This window comes from Pelmatolapia mariae, linkage group LG6 (assembly GCF_036321145.2).
Source record: "Pelmatolapia mariae isolate MD_Pm_ZW linkage group LG6, Pm_UMD_F_2, whole genome shotgun sequence".
NCBI lineage: Eukaryota > Metazoa > Chordata > Actinopteri > Cichliformes > Cichlidae > Pelmatolapia > Pelmatolapia mariae.
The window spans coordinates 17,696,835-17,717,001 of NC_086232.1; the positions used below are offsets into that span (position 1 = coordinate 17,696,835).

The 20,167-nt window shown below is 40.3% G+C and overlaps 2 protein-coding genes across 7 annotated transcripts in view; both read left to right on the forward strand.

Annotated features, from left to right (window-relative positions):
- The window catches only part of LOC134629080 (LIM and calponin homology domains-containing protein 1-like), a 34,009-nt gene extending 30,132 nt beyond the window's left edge, over window positions 1–3,877 (forward strand). For both annotated transcript variants that reach the window (XM_063476051.1, XM_063476052.1), the window contains 4 exons: window positions 484–558; window positions 696–804; window positions 2,110–2,212; window positions 2,547–3,877. In XM_063476051.1, coding sequence (XP_063332121.1) covers window positions 484–558; window positions 696–804; window positions 2,110–2,212; window positions 2,547–2,572 — 313 coding nt within the window. In that variant the 3' untranslated portion in view covers window positions 2,573–3,877. The remainder of the gene's footprint in view (window positions 1–483; window positions 559–695; window positions 805–2,109; window positions 2,213–2,546) is intronic.
- An 826-nt stretch (window positions 3,878–4,703) lies between these two features.
- On the forward strand, window positions 4,704–16,586 carry tmem192 (transmembrane protein 192). Of its 5 annotated transcripts, none has more exons than XM_063476053.1 (6): window positions 4,704–4,826; window positions 5,930–6,085; window positions 6,178–6,439; window positions 6,554–6,676; window positions 13,837–13,942; window positions 15,887–16,585. In XM_063476053.1, exons 1-6 carry the CDS (start codon window positions 4,797–4,799, stop codon window positions 15,999–16,001), a joined length of 792 nt encoding a protein of 263 aa, XP_063332123.1. In that variant the 5' UTR covers window positions 4,704–4,796; the 3' UTR covers window positions 16,002–16,585. The 5 variants fall into 5 exon arrangements, with proteins under 5 accessions (XP_063332123.1, XP_063332124.1, XP_063332127.1 ...); XM_063476054.1 differs by having other exon boundaries at window positions 5,933–6,085; XM_063476055.1 differs by lacking the exon at window positions 4,704–4,826 and adding an exon at window positions 4,921–5,000.
- The last annotated feature ends 3,581 nt before the right edge of the window (window positions 16,587–20,167 follow it).

Consider the following 20,167-nt stretch of genomic DNA (forward strand, 5'->3'; position numbering starts at 1 on the left):
TGTGATAAAATAGCAACCTCTCCTGATCTCACCCCATGCCAGCTGAGATAGGCTGACCCTGAACTGGATAAGGGGGATGAGAAAATGGATGTTACAGTTTTAAGAACAAACAGCTAGAATTATTACATGACTGTGTTTTATTTTAGTTATTGTAAGCAAACACTTTGAACAGTGGATCCTGGGTTAGAGATTCAGAGATAACTTCATAAATCATAAAATACAATATAATGTAGGTTAAGATGCACTGAACATAAAAAACACCCAATTATAAACCTATACATACATGTCTGGTGTTAATATTCAATTGTCAGAAGCTTTAAGTTGTTTCTTTTGTTTGTTTGTTTGTTTGTTTGTTTGTTTGGGGGTTTTTTTTTTGGTGGTGGTGGTGGTGGGGGGGGGGGGGGGGGGGGTGAAATGTGTTTGCTAGCATGGCACATATCTTCCAGCTGTGTATGTGAATATTTTTCTGTTTTTTAACCTCAGATCTGGATCTCATGATGTTGTTACAAGTGAACAACAGTCCTCCTCTCCAAAGCCTCAGCCTCCCTCACCCAGCAGGTGATGATGCTAGCACACATATGCACCGATAAATACCTGAAATATTACCACAGATCAGCGGACTGAAGATCCATTAATGTGGGGAAAGCAGAGTTTGTAACTGACTAACTGTTCCCCTGCTCTCTTTTTCTGTGTAGGTGTGTTAGTGGAAAGAGACTGTGCACTGGTTGTTCTCAGCCTCTGGGAAAAGGCGCTGCTATGATCATAGATACGCTGGGACTGTTTTTCCACATACACTGTTTCAAGGTTAGCACGCTCATGCAGAAATATTAGATGATTTTATTTTTCCTTTATACGCAGAGAGCATATCTGCACTCACCAGCCACTTTATTAGGTACACCTGTTCACCTGCTTCTAAAAACAAATACCTATTCAACCAGTCACATGGCAGCAGCTCAGTGTAGACATGGTCAAGATGGCCTGCTTATGTTCAAAGTGAGCATCAGAATGTGGAAGAATGTGGTTTAAGTGACTTTGAAGGTGGCCTGGTAGCCAACACTAACTCAAATAACCACTTGTTACAACCAAAGTATGAAAAAGAGCATGTCTGAATGCACAACATGTCTGACTGGAAGCAAAAGACCACCCCAGAGCCACTCCTGTTAGCTAAGAAACCTTAGACACAATTTGCTCTTTTATTCGTAATTGGACATTAGAAAACTGGAAAAACATTTCCTGGTTTTATGAGTCTCGATATCTGCTGCAACATTAAGATAGTAAGGTCAGAATCTAGTGTGAACAACATGAAAGCATGGATCTATCCTGCTGGGTTGTGTAGTGATGCGGGGGATATTTTCTTGGCACACTTTGAGCCCCTTAGTGCCAACTGAGTATCATTTCAACATCACAAACTATCTAAATATTGTTGCTCAGTATTGTTGCTGACTATGTCCATCTCTTTATGACCACAGTGTACCAGTCTTTAATGACTAGAGTAACACACCATATCCCAAAGCTGAAATAACCTCAAACTGAGCATCATCTCATCTTCACTGCCTACCTGACAATTATTGCTGACCATCTCCATTCTTTTATGGCCACAGTGTACCCATCTTCTGTTGGCTACATCCAGCAGGATCACACACCGAATCACAAAGCTCAAATACTCTCAAACTGGTCATTTAACACGGCAGTGAGTTCACTGTACTCAAGTGGCCTCCACAGCCACCAGATCTCAGTACAACAGAGCACCTTGCCAAAGTGGTGGGACAATTTCAAAGAGAGAAACATTTGCAAAATTTGTACAGCTGAAAAATCTGCAGCAACTGTGTGATACTCTGATGAATGTTTCCAGCACCTTGTTGAATCTATGACAGCTGATGGCTTAAGAAGCATTTCTGAAAGGAAAAATAAGGGGTGGGCAAGCGGGTCCAATCCGTTAGGTATACATAATAAAGTGGGTGAGTTTATATCACAATTATGTCCAAGGAAGAAAACACATAAAAAAATGATGCACAACAGGAGTAAAAATTAGAGTTTTTAACATGAATCTATATTTTCTAAGACAGTCCTGTGTGTACATAATGTTAATTGCCATATTTCCAAACGCAGTGTGGACTGTGTGGTGTACAGCTTGGTGACGCCACTGCAGGGACTGACGTACGGATTCGTAAGGGAATGCTGAGCTGCCACGAGTGCTACATTGCATCTCGGGGTGAGAAGACATGCACACCCACACAAAGCAGCACAGACGGACTGCATCCTGTCCTCCACACAGATGGCATACAAAACACATACCTAGCCTGTGTAATGGCACCCATTGGTTTGTGGGCTCCATTTTGACTTCAGCTTTTTGACTGCTAATATCTTTTTTTTGTTTATCGGATTTTTGTAATGTCTGTGGGGTTTGAGTCACTTCTATAGTATGAGTATGAGTGAAAAGAAGACATCGTTTCTGTCTTTATTTCACATACCAAACATTTTAGATAGTACAAACCTTTTCAGTGTAAACTTATTATATGACTGTAAATGTCTATTTCTGTTTGCAGGCCGAGGTCAGCCCACCACACTATGATGACCACTGTTTTGGACCCTCAGTGATTGGGTGGAGAACTCTTCTAAAACCCTGAATCACACTGAAACAGTCTTGATGCTACAAGTCATCATCTTTTTTCCTCCTTGAATGCACAACAGCTCATGTGGATGTTCACAGCGAGGAGTCTGAATCCACGTGGTTCAAAAGTCTCAACTACATGGACTTGCAGGACTATCGCTATACTTCTTAACCGTACACGTGTATACACTTATTTTTAGTATGCGTAGCATGGATGTAATCAAAAAAACAGTTTGTTTAGGCGTTTGCACATCCATACAAGACACTCAATAGGGATCTTACGCCAAGAGCTGAACACTACTGTCTGTAACACATCGGCCTCCCAAATCTTGACTCATTAACTCCTGCTTCTGCACTGATCATGTGACTCCACTCTCTTGAGTTTGATGCAAAAGGGGTTCAGGTTGGATAACCTGAAGTAGCTTGACCATTATAATGCCTTACTCATACCTTCTCCTTTATTTTTGGGTTTTGTGTTTACAGTTTTGCATGGATAAAAGTAACATATATATATATATAAGTTTTTGTGAGTATTGCTCAGACGGATAGTGAGTTGTTATTTTCTTACCTATCCTTGTGTTTGTCGTACATCATTCTGATGATTTTGTTTTTGCTTTTTCTCTATAAGTCATTTTACAGGAATGAGAATGCATGTTGTTAAGTAATAATACTTGTTCTTTGAATTTTAAATATTTTCCCTTTAGGATGTTTTAGCCATTGTTTCTTCTCACAGACTGCACCTGAATCAGTGCCTTATGTAATGAATGCGAAGGCGAGTGGAGTGTGCAGGAGTATTTCACACTCACACAGACCTAAGGGTCTTGGCACATAGTGTGTGTGTGTGTGTGTGTGTGTGTGTGTGTGTGTGTGTGTGTGTGTGTGTGTGTGTGTGGATATGAATGCAGTGTGTGATTTGACTTAAAGCACAGTTCCATACCAGCAAAAAAGAAATGTTAAATGGATCAGCCTCTCCTAATCACCTGCTGTCCTCTTCCATCGCCTCCAGTGAACTAAACCAATGACATAATGTTACTTGCTGCTTCCCTGTTTTAATATCTTCTTAAGGTAATCCACAGTGTCCTAAAATCTCTCCTCGTTTGCCTCTGTATCACAAGCGTTGCCTCCCCAGAGAATAATCTGAACTGTTCTATCCTCTCTTGTCTCGCCTCAATCTGGAAACCTGACAGCTTCTTCATCTCTCAGAGGAATAGAGCACAGTTCATTGTCTTTTATAGTAACTGTATGTTTATCAATAAAATGTTTTAAATGGGATGCTATCTGTTTCTTTATTTGGGTTTACTTTCATGCTGAGATCAACATAAACGATTTTGATTATGAGCTGTAATGTTATAGCCATGCAAAGTACGCTTACTACGAGCTTCGACGCTGTTAAACGACGGTATGTGCTCCCTTCGAAACCACAAGGCTCTGTGATCTCAGCGTTGTTTTAGCAAATAATAGTTTTGTTTTGCGATATCGCGGGAAAACTACTTTACCCAGAAGCCTAAATTCCAGCGAGGTCTCTGATTGGTGGAGTTCGCTGTTACCATGGAAATGTTTAAATGTTTCAGGAAGGTCGTATTATATTTTATTACACACAAACAAAAACAAACAAACAAGAAAAATAACAAACAAACAAAAAAAGTAAAGAAACAAAAATAACAAAATATATATAAAATGTTCTAAGACAGTACTACGGAAGCTCTTGGCATTGGAATCCGGGATTTGTAGTGCATTATTAGTAGTGTAGTGTGAGAAGGATGAGTCATTTCTTCACCCTTAAAACCTTTGCCTTTTTTCATTTCCCATTTTAGAAATTCAGATCACAAGTTTTTTTGTTCATAGTTCACCTCGTAGATGGTTGAGTTTGTTTGAGGCTTAAAACTCTTTTCAATGAGCCTTAAAAAACTAACTAACTAACTAACTAGTTTTTACACCAGTAAACTTTTTTCATATCTGGTCCGGTTTTGGCTTTACCGCAATCTGAAGTCGTTTTGATATTGCCATTATTTTTCGGTTTTAAAATTAAAACAATAACGGAACTATTGAGCAAGTAGCCAGAAAACGGCGCCAGAAAAAAGAAGTACCGGAAGTTTACTAATAGTCACCTGACCTGTCTGGCAAATAAATTGTAAGCCAATGTAGTTTGTTGTTGTTATTTTAAAAACGCTGAACGTCCGGACAGATGGACCCAAAGGGACCCTCGCTTTATGCAGTACGTACCTTTCAATGCACATTAAATTGATTGCCACGCTTGTTTCCTTATACTGATGTTTAACTGCACGCGGAAGTTAGCTTGTGAGCTAGCTGGCTAGTTGAAGCTGTCGGCTAAAAACAACACGATGAGACGTGAATTAGCTGCGACTCTGCTTCTCTTGTTCCGCAGCAGGTTTGTTTTGGAAGTAATTAATTAGTAAATGTTTGCTCTATATATCTCTACCGAGTTCTTGAATATGTGCTCATTTCCCTTATTTTCAGTGCCGATATTGAACCGAGATTAAGAACTGAAACCCTATATTAGCTTCTTTTAGTAGCCAGGACAAGTGGTGTAGAGTAAGCACACCATAAGTTGTTTTTACGCTTCTAAGTGCCTAAACCTTGACTGACTAGCCTTAAATACTCGTTAGTTTTGCATACACTTTCGCAGTGCACACAAACCTTAAAGCCAGACCTGCTTGGTCTGCTCTCAAATTAATTGCAGACCTGCTTCTGGGTAAGTTTGGGAAGTCATTGTTTTCAGTTCACCACTTATTACTTCTATCAGACCCAAAAGCCCGCAGTGAATTTGAGATAAAAACCGTTTAAATTTGCTGCTTCTTCCTGTAAACAGCTGCTAAATCAACTCAAACTCAAGGATCTGATCACACTTAATGAATTTAAGGTAGTTTTAAGCGACCTGGCGGCAGTTGCATAAAGCTGACAGTGTTATCCCAGAGTGTTTCTACTCCTGCTCATTTTGATATGGATGATAGTTACCTGTTGTGATGTTTTAAGGTTTCTTAGCTTTTGATCTTGATTTTCTGTAACTATGCACAATTAATTTAGTGTGTGCTTTTGTGCATTACTGTCTGTATCTGCTCTCTATATTTACAAGACAGTCTTGCTAAATCTGAAGAGTTTTGCAGTTTGCAGTTATTTTGAAGATTTTTATTTTCCTAGATAAAAAAAAAAAAGTTAATTAAAAATAATCTGTTTGGGGAAACTGTAGAAGATGAGATAATAGTTTATCAACAAAATCAAAATTATAAATCTGGTTGAAAAGCAGAAGATTTTAACTTGATAACAGTCTCTAAATCATATTGTATGTGTTTGTTTTAGCAGGCAGGCTCCTCGGCAGATATGACACGAAGCATAGAGGAAGAGCCTTTGGTGGATGGGCCCCTGATCTCTGCTGATGCCCTCCACTCTGCCATCAGGAGAGAGTTTCAGACTGTGCCAACACACTGCCATGCCATCCTGCTGACTCTGCTGCATGTATGATATGCACACATTTGCACATACGCAGTGTTCACCAAGTCATTAAATACCAGTAAGTCTCAAATCCGCTACTCTCTTGTTCTTTTCAGGTTGTTTATGTTGTGTTGTCAGTCTGCGTGGCAGTGCTGTGTGTATTAAAATTCGGCCAAGAGGAAGTGTGTAAGAGTATTTTGGGGACAGTCCAAGGCGACAGCGTCATCGTGTTCGCAAAGTCGTGTTTATGGATTCTGGTGCTGGTGTTCACGGGCTGCGTGCATCACCACCACAGTCGTGCTCGGAGCAGAGGATACCTGCGGTTTTACAGACAAACACAGAGGCTGAAACAGGTGCCGTTCATCATACACTCTGCAGGTACAACTTTTCATGAGGATACAGTGAATGAATCTGTAATGGGCAGTGTTATCCACAAGGTGGCAGTAATCCTAAAACATAAGTAAGTGTTTATATTTCTGTGTGTGTGAACAGGAAACGCTCTGCTTATGACTCTTCTGGCTGCGAGATTACCACAGACTGTACATGTCTACGTGCTGCTCAGTATTCTGGGATTTGAGGTCTTGTTGACATTGCCATACCTGCTGTATTACATAGGTAAAGTGATCTTATTTTAATGTTGAGTAAAAGTATCTCAATCAGGGATTTAAGATTGACTCTTTTGTAGGACTGCAGACAAATTTAAGGTTTCTAAAATAATTTATAGAGACCTTTAACATCAAATACTCAGGTTACATTCTGAAACACCAAGACAATTATTTTTTGAAAGATGAAACTCAAGCTCCTTGTTGTCAACCAATCAGTCCGCACATGTACTTGTTTATTTTGTGCAGGGTGTTCTTTCCTACCTTCCCTGTCACATCTAAATAGTTGTAGAGTAATAAACCATTTTAAAAGTCAAATATACATTTGAAAAAGGGTAGGTATAGACAAAATATACTGTTTTAAAATTCTTTAGGAAGAAGAAACTGAAATATAATTTCCTTTACGTACAGATCAGATAAACTCGTTGTGCTCAAACTTCAGTCTGGGTGTGTTTTGGGACGTGTGTGAATAAAGACAGAATGCAATCATTTTCAACTTCATACACTTCATTTTCACAATAGAACACTGAAAATGAATGAAATGTTTAAAATGAGATGTTTTAATATTCTTAAAAAATCTCAGCTCACTTTGAATTTCTTCAGCGGCAACACATCTCAAAAAAGTTGGGACGTGGCGAGCAAAAGGTTGGAAAAGTAAGTGGTGCTAAAATGAAACAGCTGCAAAAACATTTTCAACTAATCAGGTTAACTGGCAACAGGTCAGTGACTTTAGTATAAAAATGAGCATATTGAAAAAGCAGAGTTTCACTTATCTGCACAAAAACAGCATCTATAAATTGTGGAAAATTTTAAAAATAATGTTCCTTGAATGGCTATATCTCATCTGGAGTACATTAAGAATCTGGAGAAATCTCTCTGTAGAAAGTAACAAGACTTAAAGTCACTACTGGATGCCTGTGAGCTTCAGGCCCTCAGCCAGCACTGCATTAAAAATGGATATACAATATCAGTGAATTCTGTTATTACATTCATCATTATTATTATTACTATTATTATTATTATTATTATTACATACATCTACATTTTACACAGTATCCCATATTGTATATTAGCTGCAAAAAGGCAGCACATGGAAAAATAAAGAGGAAGTCCATGCTCAGCTTAATCATTCTTTTTTTTTTTTTTTAATAACTGTTAAAGACATTTTTTTTTCTCTTTCCTAAAAAGCCGCCTGGCAGTGAACAAAAGCTGTTTTCACTCATGCACTACAGCCCCTAAACCTTTTGTTTTTCTTCTTCTTTTTTTTTTTAAGACATTATTTGCCCTAATCAGTCGGGGCAGACATTAAACAGTCTTTAACCTGCCTGCTTTCTAGTAAAGTCTGTGTAATGTTTGACTGAATCCTTGTGGGAATAGAGCAAGTAATTGTCCAGAGAGTTCACAGCGAGCGAGCAAGTGGGTGTCCTGTGTCTGCCACATGTGAGGTAATGCACAGACCAGGTTTTTCCAGATATTTTCCAGAGTTTCATTGTGAAAACAACTCTTGACTAAATGCTGAATATCAGTTTTATTTTGTTTTGGTTTTTTTCATGCTTTTTGTCAGATTAAAAAAAACCAAACAGCTGATATAAGACCTCCAGAGACACGTTTGGGACTTTATCTCTACCACATTCACTGGCTTCCATACAGCTTGTAGAGTTTAATGTAATAACACTTTTTTTTACTGTTGGTTCTCAATCACTAGTTCATAATAAGAGTGTTTTTTGTGCTGCAGCATCACTTATTAGATGGCAGCTCTAACATCAGCTGTTTTTTATATTGAGAGGCACACCCTGTAGATTACATTATATATACACACACACACTACCCCCACTCTGTGTCTTAGTGTGTTTGCATTACAATACCTGCCCTGCCCTTTTCAGACTCGACAGCATGACAATCAACCATTCAACTCTCTGTCCACCCTCCTTCTCTCTGCTGATCTGCTGATTCTTTGCTTCAGATTCAGCACGGTGTTTGCAGACTTAGTGGACACACAGACAGTGTTCAGTGTGCGTTTCCTTTGCCTTAGCCCTCAAGAACAAACTGGTTAAATTTAGCTATTGTTATTTAGCTCTGTGATACACATTTCAGATTAAGTAGCTTTGGTGGCTTGTTGGCTCGAAGCAGCGGCTATTAACGGAAAGGTCCCTCACTGTGACGCTGCTTTTCTCTTTTTGTAGTATAAAACTCATTGTTGATTAGGATGGTGAAACCAAACTAATCTACAAAATTTTTTATCATCCGTTTTTTTGTTTTTTTTGTTTTTTTTGTTTTTTAAAAATCAGGTTAGCTAAAAGTTTGCTTTTTATGTAGAAACAGCCTTTAGAATCAGACTTGCAAACAGTGTGATGCATTTTTAAAAAAGCAAAAAATAAAAAGCACAGAACCTTAATCTAATCATGAAATGCATTAAATGCATGCTTTCCACACATGCAGTGAAATAAGCAGGTGATGCCCAGCATGCCTAAAACCAAATCAGTTTTCATACAGGAGGACCGGGTATAGTAGAAGACACTGCTGTGTTCAGATGGTTTTACAGGTCAGAGACTCAGATATACTTCATTTAATTGTACGTAAGTATTTTATAACATGAAGCTATACACCGCGTACATGCACAGCTGTAATTAAGTCAACGCCTTATTTTAATATAAATCTCTAGAAATTCTTGAAAATCCCAGTTTTCCATTTGAGACACATCAAACTAAACTGTGTGGTAGCAGGAAGTCAAACTTTAGTTCAGGGGAAAGGAATCAAAAGCAGACACACCCAAAGCAATTCTTAATTTTTTGATTTTATAAAGTAGTTCACTGATTTAAAGACTTCTCATGTGGCTGGTTCACTCATTCATGACGTGTCTGAGAAGAATAGAAGTTTTAAAGAAGGAAATAAATTTTTTGTTTGTTTGTTTTGTTTTTAGTAAATAAGGCACTAAAAAGGTATCTGGTTTCATTTGGCAAGTTATCGAGGTTATACAGATTTGTTTTTATGCCTTTGTTGAAGAACGGGGAGGAACCACAGGAAATGAGTGAGAGAGAAACGACTAAAGCCCCCCCCCCCAGGTGCTAGTGATCTGGAGACGTTGTGGCTCATGGTTGGCATCTTAACCCCTAACAAACGCAACCGCTACATCCATCCACCCGTTTCTTTTAACTGCTTATCCAGCTTAGAGGAACTGAGGCTTATCCAAACTGTCAGAGGGTGAAGATTGCAGCAACATATGACAAAGATCTGTTTTTTAATCAATTGTGTGAATTGCAATTTGTTGCCTTCAAAAATACCACGATGCGATATTGTCGTAATTGGCAGTTAACGATAGGTATTTTGCCCACTGTGTGTGTGTGTGTGTGTGTGTGTGTTTGAAGTCCTGCCTCCCTGTGAGTGCATAAAGGAAAACTCCTGTTAAAGATGCTAAATCAGAGGATGCTGATATTGAAGAATCATGTGATGAAAGGAAATCCATATTAAAGTTGTGTTTGGCTGCTGAGGGGCACAGATGTGAGATGAAGATACCGAAGAGCCACAGAGAAAAGATTAGAGGCATTAGGATTTAACCTAGCCAAAGGGTAGCCCTCACCCCCTTCACCCTCTTCACCCATGGGAGACCCATGCACATTGTCCCTGTGTTTACAGTGCTGTTTTTTCAGTGGGTTTGTGTGTGGTGGGGGGTGTCCCTGGTCACCGGTTGCATTCCTGCTCAGATCAGTGCAGTCAGGCATAGCACAATCAGAACGATGCCTCACAGCACGAACCGAGCACAAACACGCACCCTGACAGATCGGAGAGAGTCAAGGTGGTACCAGTGAGGTCGTGAAAAAGAAAATGAAAAAGAAAACTCTTTTTCTTCTTTTTCTCAGAGAGAGATGTAATGCCTGCAGACATAAAGTCCATGCAGGAAGGCCTCGTTCAACTTGTCTTTGAAGTGCGTGCCTGATTGTGATTGCGTGTGTGGGTATGTGTCTGTGCTCGTGTGTGTCTTTGAAGGTTTTCTGTATGTTTCGACCTCTCTCATTTTAACATGAATACCCTCTCCTCTATAGACCTCCTTGCACATCAAAGCCATGCCCCGGCCTTCAAAGGCCTACCTTACATCTCTCTCTTCTGGCTGGCCAAGAACTTAGTGTAAGCACTGCAGGGCACAACAGAGACACACACACACATTGATGCTGATAGCTGCAGTATAACCTGATCACACACCAACCCCATATACTGCATGATGGGGAGAAGTAAAACAAGACTGAATCACTTTTAAAAGATTCAAACCACATTTTTGATCAGGAGGTCCTCCATTATTTTATTATTATTATTATTATTATTATTATTATTATTATTATTATTATTATTTTAGAATATATTTGTTTGATGCCTGTCAGTGCAGACTAAAAGTGAATATTAATGATAAATAATCATCGATGTTTAATGCTTGGAATATTTTTCCCTGCAGGTAAATGATAAATGTTAATGTGCCTTTTTAATGCGCCTCATTCAACAAACCTCGCTATATATAGTAAATGTGGGGTGGTTTGCATGAAAAATTACCCTGTGCTCATTGCTTGCAATACTGTGGCTTACTTTATCTATTTACTGATAGAAAAGACTCTTAGAAAACATTTCTCGTAAGGGAAAACATGCTCTCGGCTGACCTACTTGCAAAAGATCTATAGTTATTGGAAACTGAGCAGTGGCGTTCTTCTTTCTACCCACTGATTGCTCTACCGGAAGCCTGGGGGGTTTTAGGATTCAGCGCAGTATCTTAGCTGTTCCCAGGACTGCACTGCTCATCATCTCAGATGTTGAACCTGCTGTGTGTTCTCCTAGCCTAATATACCAAATTCCACTCCTCTGTCCACCATCTGTTCCAGTGGTTCCTTCAGGCCCTGCTACTTCTCTGTCTTCTCGTGCTCCTTCTTTCTGATGTTATTGTCAGCTGGGATTACCACATCTGTCACAGCTGGCCTCCTCTGCTTCTCGTCAGCCACCGCTGTGTCTGGCCGGTTAGTCAGCAGCTGCTCGTGTGTCTGGAACTTGAAGTTCCACAGGATCTCGGCTTTGCTGTTCTCAACCACTTTTCACTACTCTGTGCCCGACTTTGATGTACTTCCATAGCATATACTACACCAGAAGGCATCACCGCTGCTTCTCTCTGTTATCTTTATGCTTTCTGTTCTAAAGTGTGTTCTTGCTGCTAGGTCATGGTGCTGCATTGATGCTCTTTGGCTAAGAGGAGAAGGATTGTGGGAACTTTACCATAGCCGTTATGCAGATGTACTTACGTGTGGTCCTTCAAAAACATTAAGAATCTCAAAGCTTTGTTGACAAGCATCAAGTATGGCTTCAGTCAGTAGTTTTCCTTGTTTTTAATGCTCTGCTTTGCTTCACTAGAAAGACTCTTGTGGTATATTGTAACGCTTGTCTTTTTGTGGTAGAAGTTAAGATGTAACACCACAAACTTTAACAAGAGTAACCCACATAACTGGTTGTGGGACATATTTTTGACACTGCCCCCTGCTGATGGTGTATAGCTACAACAATGTAGACGTGGGTCTGCAAAGCCGTGCCGCACCGACACTACCGGCGCACTACCATGCTGGGCGCATTCGCTCTTAGCACTTCTGCAGCTTTGCTGTTGTCACCTGGAAATGGGCCTTCCTGGATGGGTCATTGAGGCTTCTCAGATGCGAGCAGACCAGGCCTGAGCTCCGTCTGTCCAGCCGTGAGAGTCTGTAACAGGAACATGTGAAATGTATCACTTCCTTTACGCTGCCCAATCCATCCATCCTGGTGTGTCTGTCTGTTGAAGTCGGAATTTTACTGAAGCAGATGCCTGCAGCGCTGACAGTGTGTCTGCTAAAACTAAATGTAAATACATCATTTTACGATGTTAATAAGATTTTTCCTGCTGCATGCAGTGCATGCTTTCCTTATATTTATTTGCTTTGTTAAATATTCTAATTAATGTAAGTTAAAACGGCTAAATGTTCAAATATATTTAAAGTAAAATGAAATCTGCAAAGTTTTCAGTGATATTTGTCCATACACCTGCTTTAAAAAAAAAAAAAAAAAAAAATTTGAAAGGCATTTTTCTTGTATGAAACTGGGGAATTTTAATTATTGAAAAAAATCAAGAGTGAATACACACAAAATCTGATCAAATTAGAATTTCCTTTTTCATTTCTATTTATTCTATTATTGCTTGAACAAAAAAAGCACGCAAAACAGAAAATGTCTGCACTACAAAATAACATTTTAGGAGCTCCCCCCCCCCCCTTTTTTTTTTTTGTTTTTGTTTTTGTTTTGTTTTGTAATATATGAAAGCGTTTTTGTGAGCTGGGAAAATGGTTGATTTTTTTTCTCTTCTGGTATTGTAAATATTTCAGAGCATTTTGTGATTTTTCTGCATCAAACAAAGGCTCATTGTGACATTTTGCCTTTATACCTTTTGCTTTTCTCTCCTCCACCTCATTTCTGAGGAATGTAGGAATGTCTCTCTCTCACAAATACTTACTTATTATTGCTTTATTTACTTGTGAGCACACACACACAGATTTAGGGCCTCATTATGCAGGAATGTGTAGCATTTCTTTGGATTGTGTGTGAGTGTTGATGTTGAGATGCTGCACTGTAGCAAAGTAAAGATAATGCTCTTTAGAACCTCCCTGACAATTTCCTCTGGCTAATGACGCTCAAGTCTTATCAATACTCGGCCAGCTCCTCCCTCTGGCCTTCATCGCAGCCTCACCCATACAGGCTTACAGACGTACTCAAACCGTAGCCTTGTGACCCTAAAAACTCCTCCAGCACATATTTTGTTTGCAGCTTCTCTTACTGTAAGCTATTGGACCCACCATACACACACCTTGCTGCTAGCACCACCCCTTCTGTAAAGGTGCATGTTTAGGGTGTGAGAATTAGAGGTTTAAGTGCAGGATATGGCAGCCCATAAGAACTAACTGCAGGATATAACAGCCTCTATGTGTTTAGGAGAGTCAGAGGGATGAAAAACAATTTAAAAAATAAAAAAAAGTGTCATGTTTCTCACCTAGGCGATTATCGTGGATAGAAACCTGTCACTGCTCAATAATGTCTGTGTGTCTTTACGAGCAGTCGGCAGCATTAAAACTCGGGTTTGATGATTTTATTGCGAGGCTAAGAGCTTTTTGTTTGCTTTTCCAGTTAAAGTGATGCGGTTCAACAGAGAGCGCGCTGCACCAGATGTGAGCCAGGAAGAGCTTTCACACACCTACAGTGTCACCAACGCACCGACTGAGACGGGCTTCAGGTACAGCAGTTTCACTCAGGCACCCACAGAAGTGTTGCTGTGCTCAGATTTAAGTTTCCTCTATGCAGACACATGAATTAAATGAATGTGATTTTAAGCCATAGCAGCATGAGTTTCCATTTTAAAAGGGATCAGTTTTAGAGCGTCTCCCGTGATCGGTTTACCATTTACCTAACATTCAGATTGTAAAGATTACAAAATAACTTTGGTAAACACACAATTTTATGATGTTAGCGCTTGGAGATGCAGTCATGTGGGCCTGATGATCACAACATGAGACTTGAGTGCATGTCTCACAGGATGTGGCAATAGTACGCTTTCTTTCTTGATATGTTTGAGACTTCCATTGTGATTTTTTTTTTTGTTTGTTTGTTTTTTTGTTTCATAGTGAATTAAATGTTTTCAGTGAGTGAGCTGCTCTAATATATGCAGACTGTAATTTCTTACTGAAACAAGCAAGCCCTGGCTGGCAGCATATGTTGCTTCCAAACCTGTGTATATACAATCAGATACCAAAACATGTGAGACAGGGTCGTGTTTACCACTGTGTAGCATCCAGTCTTCTTTTAACAAGTCTGTAAACATCTGGGCACTGAGGAGAGGAGCTGCTGGAGAGGAATGTGGTCTCATTCTCGTCTAATACAGGATCCTAGTTGCTCAGTCCTGGGTCTTCTTATTTTCCATTTAATGACTGGCCAATTTTTATTTTTTTATTTTATGTTTTTTTTTTATTCGGGTAAGATCTGAGCTGCAGGCCAGTTAAGCACCTGGACTCTTCTGCTACAAAGACATGCTGTAGCAGTAGATGCAGTGTGTGGTTTAGCATTGTCTTGCTCAAATATGGAACGTCTTTCACGAGTAAGACGTCACCTGGATGGGAGCGCATGTCACCCCAAAAGCTGCGTGTATACCTTTCAGCATTGGTGATGCCTTTCCAAATGTACATTGACACTAATGGACCCCCTAACCATCAGAGATGCTTACTTTTGAACTGAGCGCTGAGAGCAAGCTGGATGCTCCCTCTGCTCTTTGGTGTTGTCTGCAAAAAGAATTTCAAATTTCAATTCGTCTGACTACAGAACAGCTTTCCACTTTGCCTCAGTCCATTTTAAATGAGCTTCGGCTCAGAGATGATGGCGGCATTTTTGGACCTTCACACTCTTTTTGAAGATTTTGTAGACATTTTTTTTTTATTGCATAGTGCTGTATAGTTTGAGAAATATTATCCTTGTTAACTAGTTTCAGTGTGTCTTTCCATCAAATTCAAACTGAGGACATTTTTCTAAAATAATAATAACAATAATAATGATAATAATATGTTGTCTCTACAGTATTTTCAATGACTTCAGAACATTGATTTAATGAGAAGAAAGGTGCCAGTTTCCATCAGCAGCCCCTTGACATTAAAAAGCAATCTCACATAAGCTACAAAATATAAATGTATGCCTAAGAGCCAAATAGATTAGATAAAGACCATGAACACTCCAGCCTCACTTCCACCCACCTTTAAAGTGGCCTGAGTCATCCATCATTGATACATAATCACAGTGTAAAAGTTAGGATGGTAAACATTTATTTGGTTTCTTCTAATTAGAAAATTTATTTTCACTTGTTTCACATTTACAAAGATTTCTGGCTTTTTTTTTCTTATACTAGCAGTGTGGAGGCGGAAATGTGTGATTGACTCAAAGTGTATTCGTAGTCATGTTGGAGTAATTTAGTGCAAACATGTATCATGTTGTTGTGTTTATGTGTTTTTGGACAGCAGTAGAGCTTCACAGCACAGAGAAATGAACTGTATCACATAGTAGACAGTTTACAGAGTAATACTTGAGATAACCCTCGCTGGTTTAGTGTTTTTAATGCAGCATTTTTCCTTTAATGAACAGAAGAGCCTGGTATTCTTGTATGAGGATCTTTTACAAACTCTTATTTTTGTTACAGAGGAAGCTCTAACCTGGAGGAGGTGGTGGAGAAACAGGCTGATCTGATCGAGTACCTGAAACAGCACAACACCATACTGAGCAGGAGGCTGCTCAACCTCACCGCACAGCACTAACCACAGTTTGGCCTCCTCCTCGATGCCAGACGAGGACACCCTCCAACGCTCTGGAGAAAAAGAGCCTGATCATTTAACTCTACAAGGAATTTTTAAAAAAAAAAGCAATTGGAGGCTTTAAAAGAAAGGGGAAGCTGTGGGCAAATGCACCTGTACACACAGACTGAGTGAGAGGGCTCCTCTGTGGGGCATCTTCACCTGAAATGGACAGATAATGGAGGAGGAGGTGAACTGAAAGCGGGAGGGCAGTTAAAGAGGCAGAGGGGAGAAGTCGTGGGTCACAGATCAGAGGTGAGGCGGGGGGGGTTATCACTGTGCCACGACCCCCGGTGACCCACGTGTGCTGCCGCTTTTTGTTGCTGTGAAAGAACCAGAACGGTGAAATTGTTCTAAAGATCATCTTCACCGAGCAGGGAGAGGTTATCACTTATCAGGATCAAACTAAACGAGAGCGGTTAAATCATGCTGTAAAACGTGTAAGTGCTTTTTATGTATCTAAAAATGTGTGTGCCGGTGGTTTATTTGGAGAGTGTGTTTCTTTGTTCAGTCACTGGATTTGTTTGTGATCAGATTTCAATAAATCTTTAATATTCTTGTGATTTTTTAAAGCCTTTTCACTGCGAGAGTTGAGACAGTATCCAAGTATGTGTGGCAACTGCTTTGTTTTTGTCGGCGAGTGTTTATCTTGTGTGATGTGGTGCAAGAGCACGAAACAATAGAAACACAGCAGTGTCAACATCAGCTGGAGGGAATGCCTTCTCCCTCTTCGCATAAAACTCCCAACAGTCACGGGACTCTACACTAACGAAATGTGGAGATTGTCATTTGAAGCCTTGGTGTTTGTTCCCCATTGTGTCTCCTTTATGCTCCGGCATCCGTAACTCCACAGGGAGCGCAGTATTTACAAGGGCTTTCCCGTGATTTAATAGGAGGCCTTCAGGTAGCAGGATCCCCCGTTTGATCCGGGGCCTTTAACATTTATTTATTTTTTAAAAATCTGTTTTGTCAAGAGTTAAGTGTAATCTGGATGTAATGCATTGCATCTTTACCACAAACACAATCAAAACAGTTTTCTCTTTTGTTTTTATTAAAAAGTAATTCAATAAACATCTGAAGTGCATACAATATAAACAATTTGTAGCTATACTAAGGGTATTTACAGCTCTTTGGTCTGCAGCTTTTTAAGTCGATTGTTGAATATACTTGATGATATTGACTAAACACTCGCATCCTATTTTCCCCGTTTTTTTTTTTTTTTTGTTTTTTTTTATCATTTGGAAGGAGCTCAAAACTGGCCGAGCCCAGCTCTGTGGTTGCCCGGCTGTTGTAGCTTTTCATGGTTTGATGAATATTCAGATTCTTGCTGCAGAAGCAGATACATGTACATTAAAGTCTGTGGGTGGCATCTTTGTGGAGTCCCATATTTCCCCTTCTTTCCTGGGCTCCAGCTGTGATGTTTCTGCCACAAACTGCGGTCCATATTCACATTTCTCTCCTCAAGTCTTCCCCATTGCAGTTCTTCTGACCTGTAATGGATAAAAACAGCATTTAGACATAAAGTCACCTTGAGTCCCCTCTTTCACCTCCTCCCAGTTCAGTTTGTGAGATTTATGGCCTCTGTTCTTCGTAAACATTAATCACACACACACGCTTTTCCTGAGTGCCAACCTGCCGGCCACGTAGCCTGTTTTTGTTAGGCTCGGCTCATAACCTCCTGCTATACATGAACACATGCATGAGTGAACGTCTCTTACCTCAAGGGAAGGGTACTCTGGAGTGCAGAGGCAGGCAGCGTCTGTGTGGGCAGTGGTGTCTGTGGTATTTTTTCCTCAGGTTCAAGAAATCTGAAGTAAAAGAGATAGTTTGATTGTAGATGTAAACAGATATTTAATTAAATTAGACTGCTATCAGGCAAAAAGCTGCTCATTCATGTGGTCTGCAGGTGGATGCCTGGCATATATAATTTTGAACCTTCTGCAACTCTATAACCTCTCCTGACCACTTTAAGAGTTTCTTTTCTTTATTGCAACCCATTTACAAACAGCTGGGACACACTCACCTAACACATGATTATTTTTATACGTCCCCAATAAATCCAGACTGCCAGCCAAGCCCAGGAAGAGATAAACCGCCAGATGACTTTATGACTCCCCTCCCACCCCCTCTGCCTGTACATCTGAAAGAAGCTGCCCCCCACCCCACCCTGAAGGTAGCCTGCTTTATACTTGCCACTGCTACTCCATGTCATGTAAATAAAGCGCGGGTATTTGCATGAAGTTTTAACACAGCCATTAACAAAAGCGCTCCGGAGTGCCTTCCAGCCGGGGACAAAGGGCCCACCGGGGTCGCTTTGCGGATCCCCCGGCGGCGCTCCGCTGTCGTCCACTCCTCCTTTTATCCTCTCATCATCGTGTCCTCGCCATCAGCACATTAACCTATATCACGACCCGAGGCACAAAACCTCCCCATTTAACAGCAGCTCCCCCCCCCTTTTTTTTTTTTTATTTATTTTTTTTCTTCTTCCTGCAGCATCGCAAAGATAACCGCAAACAAGTCCAGAATTTGCGAGGGAAAGCGCACCTGCTACGAGGCAGGGACACTAAAACGTTTTTTTCCTTATTACAGATGGGGGTACTTATTTGTGGTCAGGCTAAAAGGAGGCTTTAAAAAGTGCTTTTCCTGCATTATTTAGCGGAATTTTTGCGAAATCAATAAAAATCGACACTTATTTATCAGTGTCACTCAGCTGTAATTTGTTTATGAGACTGGAGCCTTTGAGCTGAGGAAGCTTGATTCCACCACTAAAAGTTTCCGGGTGAAAATCTTTGAGATAATAACTGCAAATATTGACTATTTAACTTACAAAAAACAAAACAATTTTCACAACAAGCAGTGAATGCACCACCACTGTTATAAAGAAGTAACGTCCACCATGCCGTCAATAATTGGCCGTCAAATTATCTCGCGCACTTTTAACATTGCTTAGGTTAAAACAAACTTAAAAATAAACTCAACTTAACAAAATAAACTCAACTTTTCTATTAAAAGTTTTAAGTCCGTTTAACTCATTTGGTTAAGCTAATCTGTTTTATTAGTGACAGTTAACTATAGCCAACATAGTCCAAGCTTGTTGCTATGGATGTGAGTTTAAGGGTCAGTGCGCAGTGATTCAGAACGCTGCTGACCGGGACTATGTTTTGGTCCATGTAACTGGTAGTAGAGCTTCATTTATGTATTTATTTTTCTTAAAAAAAAAAAAAAAAGCTTTATTGTACCTAGCAGACTTTACTAACGTTAACGTTCAGATTTATAGGCGTCCCCCTTTAAATGGACATCTCTGGGCGGTGAAGTCTGAGGACGCTTACCTGGCTTGGCAGAGGAGACCGATGCTGCCATGACTGCGAGCAGCATGAGAAGGTAGAGTAGGTTGAATATCCTCATAGTTGGGTGGCAGCTGGTTTCAGGAGCTGAAACTAATGATAATTTTCACAAATAAGTCCGGAGAGTCAGTGTAGCTCAAATCCGGACTGGACTGGAGATGCTGAGTGTCTTTCAGATTTGCCCCTCTTCTCTTTTCAGTCGAGAAATCCTTCTCTGGGAGAATCCAGTATGAACTAGTAGATCTCTTCTGAGGATAATCGCTATGTCCCTGAAGGAATGTGTGTGTCCAGAGTGATTGTCTCTGTGTCTGAGAGCGAAGTGACAAAGGTGCTTCTCCCCCTTCCTCCTTTATACAGCCTTTTTTAGAGGGAGGGGGGCTGGGTGGGTATTTCCCACAACAGCCCCCCCCCCCCATACACACACAAACTCTCTTTCCCTCAAACACACACACACAAACACACATTTCGGCACATATTGACCCCACATGTAGAGGGGTAATTCAAATGACAGGAAGCCCCCTCCGTGCACCCTGAACTGCCCCTTGAACACACACTCTTATGCTGCATGGTGTATTTTGTGTGCGCAAGTGGCTGATATTTTCAAAGAGAGCGGAGCGAGCAGGCAGGGAAGATTTATCACCTGTAACATTAGAGCAAAGATTTAAGAAGCTGTGACTGGAAATAGCAGGTCCTCTAAGAACCAGATCCCGCCTGGCTCTCCCCTGCCCCCCGACAGATGAAGACACACACACACACACACACACTTGCATGCACACACACACATAT

What these genes read in the sequence shown, in the direction of transcription:
- tmem192 (XM_063476053.1), top strand. Translation starts at nt 4,797, where the DNA reads ATGGACCCAAAGGGACCCTCGCTTTATGCA. An exon ending in AGGGACCCTCGCTTTATGCA is followed by an intron (nt 4,827 to 5,929) that starts GTACGTACCTTT and finishes TGTTTGTTTTAG; the next exon opens with CAGGCAGGCTCCTCGGCAGA. An exon ending in GTTCATCATACACTCTGCAG is followed by an intron (nt 6,440 to 6,553) that starts GTACAACTTTTC and finishes GTGTGTGAACAG; the next exon opens with GAAACGCTCTGCTTATGACT.